Raw genomic sequence first — 3884 nt, 5'->3', positions numbered from 1 at the left:
GTAGCAGAGGGTTATGAGTCCACTCACTGTTGAGGAGTTATTTCAGATTTGCTTCTGAATTATGTTTAGTCATGGTTGGTGCATTTATCTGTGGCATCAATTCAGAATTTTCCATCTCATGGTTTATCAAATGGGGGTTAAACCCCATCACAGTCTCATCTTATGTCATTACGTATCTTTTACTTTTTCCCAAATAATTAAATTGATTAGTTGGGAATCTGAACTGTATCCACTCAAGATGTACAACAACTAAAAATCACTGTACACTTCAAATGGGTGAATCTTATGGTATGCATATTAAGCTGCTAAATGTGTGGTGAACCATGGATGATTTAGTTCAGTGGCTCTGAAATATTTTCAGTATAAAGACACTCCTTTAATGTCAAAAACTTGGCAGATACTCAAGCACTGGATTGTCAGACCTCTTATAGTGATTGTGGGAGATGGTAGAATCTGGCCTGTTTAGTTGGGGAGTAATAGGTCTATTAGAGCTGGTTTGGACATTCTGACCTTATCTTATGATTGCATTGTCAGTGCAGAAGAGCCAGTAAACACATATGTCCCCCTTTATATTCCTGAAATGCACAAAGATCTCTACCTAAGGAGCTGTCTTTTTTTCACCCTATGTTATCTACGGTTTTAATAAAATACAGAGAAACAGCAATCTTCATTACATAATGTGTTCATCACCATTTCTCTTCTGATATTTATCCAATATCTACATGCTGTTAATGAAACAATCACTGGAAGTTTTTGGCAAATCTACACTTTTAACATTTTCTTTTTTTTCACTTTTAAAATTTTTTTTTTTTTTTTTTGAGACGAAGTTTTGCTCTTGTGGCCTAGGCTGGAGTGCAATGATGCGATCTCAGCTCACCGCAACCTCCGTCTCCCAGGTTCAAGCGATTCGCCTGCCTCACCCTCCTTAGTCGCTGGGATTAGAGGCATGTGCCACCATGCCCGGCTAATTTTGTGCTTTTTTTTTTTAGTAGAGACGGGGTTTCTCCATGTTGGTCAGGCTGGTCTCGGACTCCTGACCTCAGGTGATCTGCCCTCCTCGGCCTCCCAAAGTGCTGGGATTATAGGCGTGAACCACAGCCCGTCCGGCCTTAAAATTTTCTTAACTGTGCTTTGATTCATTAACAGTGTCTAGCAAGAACAACATGTCCTTTAAAAAAGAAGTATTTCAAACACACAGAAAAGTATGGGGAATAATATGGAATTCAGTCGCATCTCAACATTACCCCATGACTATGTTAGATCTGATTTATTTATTCAGAATGTTAGAAACACTATTAACGGGCTGGGTGCAATAGCTCATGCCTGAAATCCCAGCACTTTGGGAGGCTGAGGAGGGTGGATCACTTGAGGTCAGGAGTTTGAGACCAGCCTGGCCAACACGGTGAAACCCCGTCTCTACTAAAAATACAAAAATTAAGTGGGCATGGTGGCCGGCGCCTGTAATCCCATCTACTCAGGAGGCTGAGACAGGAGAATCTCTTCAACCCAGGAGGCAGAGGTTGTAGTGGGCTGAGACTGTGCCACTGCACTCCAGCCTGGGCAACAAGAGCGAATCTCCAGTTCAAAAAACAAAACAAAACAAAACAAAACAAAAACAAAACAAAACCAAATAAAAACACTATCAATAAGTCACGACTGAAGCTGTCTGTGCAGCACTCACCAATCCGTGCCCCCGCTCGTTGTCCATTTACAGCCAGTCTCCTCAATTTGATGGCTTTTTATTCACATTCATGTTTTATGCATTTACCATTTGCTTATTAGCCATAAATATTCATATTCTTGTTTTACATGTTTTATAATTTTATGAATGATCTCTGTAGTTAACTTTCTGTATGCAATTTTTTTTTTTTTTCACTCAGCCCTGATGTGTATGAGGGAACAAATGCCTGAGGATCCTTCCCAGATAGCTGAGCTGAAAAGCAGTTGGGCTTCAGGAGACCCTTTCCAGCCCCTTCCCATCTACTCACCCTCATTTCTGCGGTTACGGTCATTATCAATATCATTCCCCTGGAAGTCTGTGGCCCGTTTATTACGCATGAAAGGTGGGAGGGTGACATTGAAACCTAGAAAGAAGCAAAATGTTTCTTTCTTAAGAGACAAACTTAGGCCTGGCATGGTGGCTCATGTCTGTAGTACCAGCACTTTGGGAGGCTGAGGTGGGAGGATTGCTTGAGGCCAGGAGTTCAAGACGAGCCTGGGTAACATAGAGAGACCCCCATATCTATAAAATATAAAATAAAATTAGTTGGGCATGGTGGCATGTGCCTGTAGCCTCAGCTACTCCATAGGCTCGGCAGGAGGATTGCTTGAGCCCTGGAGTTCGAGGCTGCATTGAGCTATGATTGCACTGCTATACTCTAGCCTAGGTGACAGTGAGACTCTGACTCCAAAAGAGAGAGAGAGAGAGAGAGAGAAGCCGAGAGAAGGATGGTAGGGTGGGAGATGTGCTGCGATGCCACAGAGACAGTTGGGCTCATCAGAAAAGACGCCTATGGGAGAGAAACGTGCAGGATCCAGGTATAAGCTCCACTGTGGCCAGCCCCTGTCCTCAGCCCTGACAGGATAGGAAGAGCAGAACACCCAGAAGCTGCCTCGCAATTTTTCCCTGTACAAAAGGAAAATGTGGGGTACTTTCTGCAGCCTAAGAACTAGGCAAAACAGGAAAAGGGATGCTCATGTGTCCCCAGACTTGTCTGTACCTAGAACTTTCTGTTACCTAGTTTAGTCATGGCCTCATACTTTCTCTTCATATGCACACAGTTGATTTTCTCCGAGTATTTCATCTTTTCCCACTCTTTCTTAGAGAAGTATTTGGCAATACCAACGAAGGCCTAGGAAAAAAAAAAAGAAAGAAATTCTGGCAGTGACTCAGCTAGGCATGTCTGCCATTTAGCTGGAGCCGCTTCCTGTGTGCTGGATCTGGGAAGCGGGGATGATAATCCATCCTGGTTGACGCCATGGCTAACTGAGAGAACATGGGGACCTTCCCTAGCTTCTCCCCTGCCACACAGTAAGACTTTAATGCTGCTGGCTGGCTCTCTTCCCACCTTGCAGAATGGACTGAGATTCACCAAATGCAGTGCACGGCCACAGACCTGTCTCCAGGGATGCTAGGTGATGACGGAGCGAAGATGGGATGCTCCCAGCGGTCCAGATCTCCCTGGGACCCTGCTCCTTTCCCCCAGTACCTCTGTCCTCCCCTCCTCAGAAATCTGGTCAGCCTACTCTATGCCCTGAACAACTGCTATGCCCCCTCCAGGTCACCTCACCATGCTTCTCTTCTCTGATGTTTTAGCATCATCCCTGGGTCTCTTTGCAAAGGCGTTGTCTCTGTTCATGGCACCGGGAGCAGTCTGACCTGCAAGAGAAACAGCCTGAGACTTTCCAGCCACAGCACCTTTCGTCCTGTAGAGGGAGAAATCTCTGAAGGCCGGCCACATTCAGTCACCTGGAATCAGGTGCTGCATTTCTCCATCCAGGGCTTATCTGTCCCTGAGTGAGGACATGGGGAGAAGTCAGATGAAAACAGGGAGCTGGGGGGTCTCTGGGAGAAGTACTGATTGGGGATGACAGGTTTCCTATGGGCAAAACAGCCTTGAGTCTTTGGGAGGGAGTTAGCTAATGTTGTTAGTAGTTTCCCTGGAGCTAGGCTTACCCTGGAAGATGTACAGACCCTTGTTGGGGAGGCAGGGATGTAACTGTATAATTTTATTGAGTGGGGGCGTTCTGACACCCCCACTCAATAAATGAAGGAAAGGAAGTGAGTCCCAGAGACAACATGGTCTCTTTGGTGATGGATTTGACCAGGCAGAGGGATGGGGGGTTCTGTTCTGTTGAAGACAAACGACCTTCGCTAATATGAA

The 3884-nt window shown here is 45.3% G+C and overlaps 1 protein-coding gene across 1 annotated transcript in view; it reads right to left on the bottom strand.

Moving 5' to 3' along the window:
- Nucleotides 1-1988: 1988 nt before the first annotated feature.
- LOC105538469 (putative protein SSX6) overlaps nucleotides 1989-3884 on the bottom strand; it is a gene marked incomplete at its 3' end in the record, with an annotated part of 22985 nt that continues 21089 nt past the window's right edge. Inside the window, exons 3-5 of the mRNA XM_011978333.1 lie at nucleotides 3291-3379; nucleotides 2738-2852; nucleotides 1989-2084 (exon numbers count right to left, since the gene is read on the bottom strand). Coding sequence (XP_011833723.1) covers nucleotides 1989-2084; nucleotides 2738-2852; nucleotides 3291-3359 — 280 coding nt within the window. The remainder of the gene's footprint in view (nucleotides 2085-2737; nucleotides 2853-3290; nucleotides 3380-3884) is intronic.

This window comes from Mandrillus leucophaeus, unplaced genomic scaffold, assembly GCF_000951045.1.
Source record: "Mandrillus leucophaeus isolate KB7577 unplaced genomic scaffold, Mleu.le_1.0 Scaffold1921, whole genome shotgun sequence".
NCBI classification, from domain to species: Eukaryota; Metazoa; Chordata; class Mammalia; order Primates; family Cercopithecidae; genus Mandrillus; species Mandrillus leucophaeus.
The sequence above is the reverse complement of the archived record's forward strand: the minus strand, read 5'-3'. Positions and strand labels throughout refer to the sequence as shown.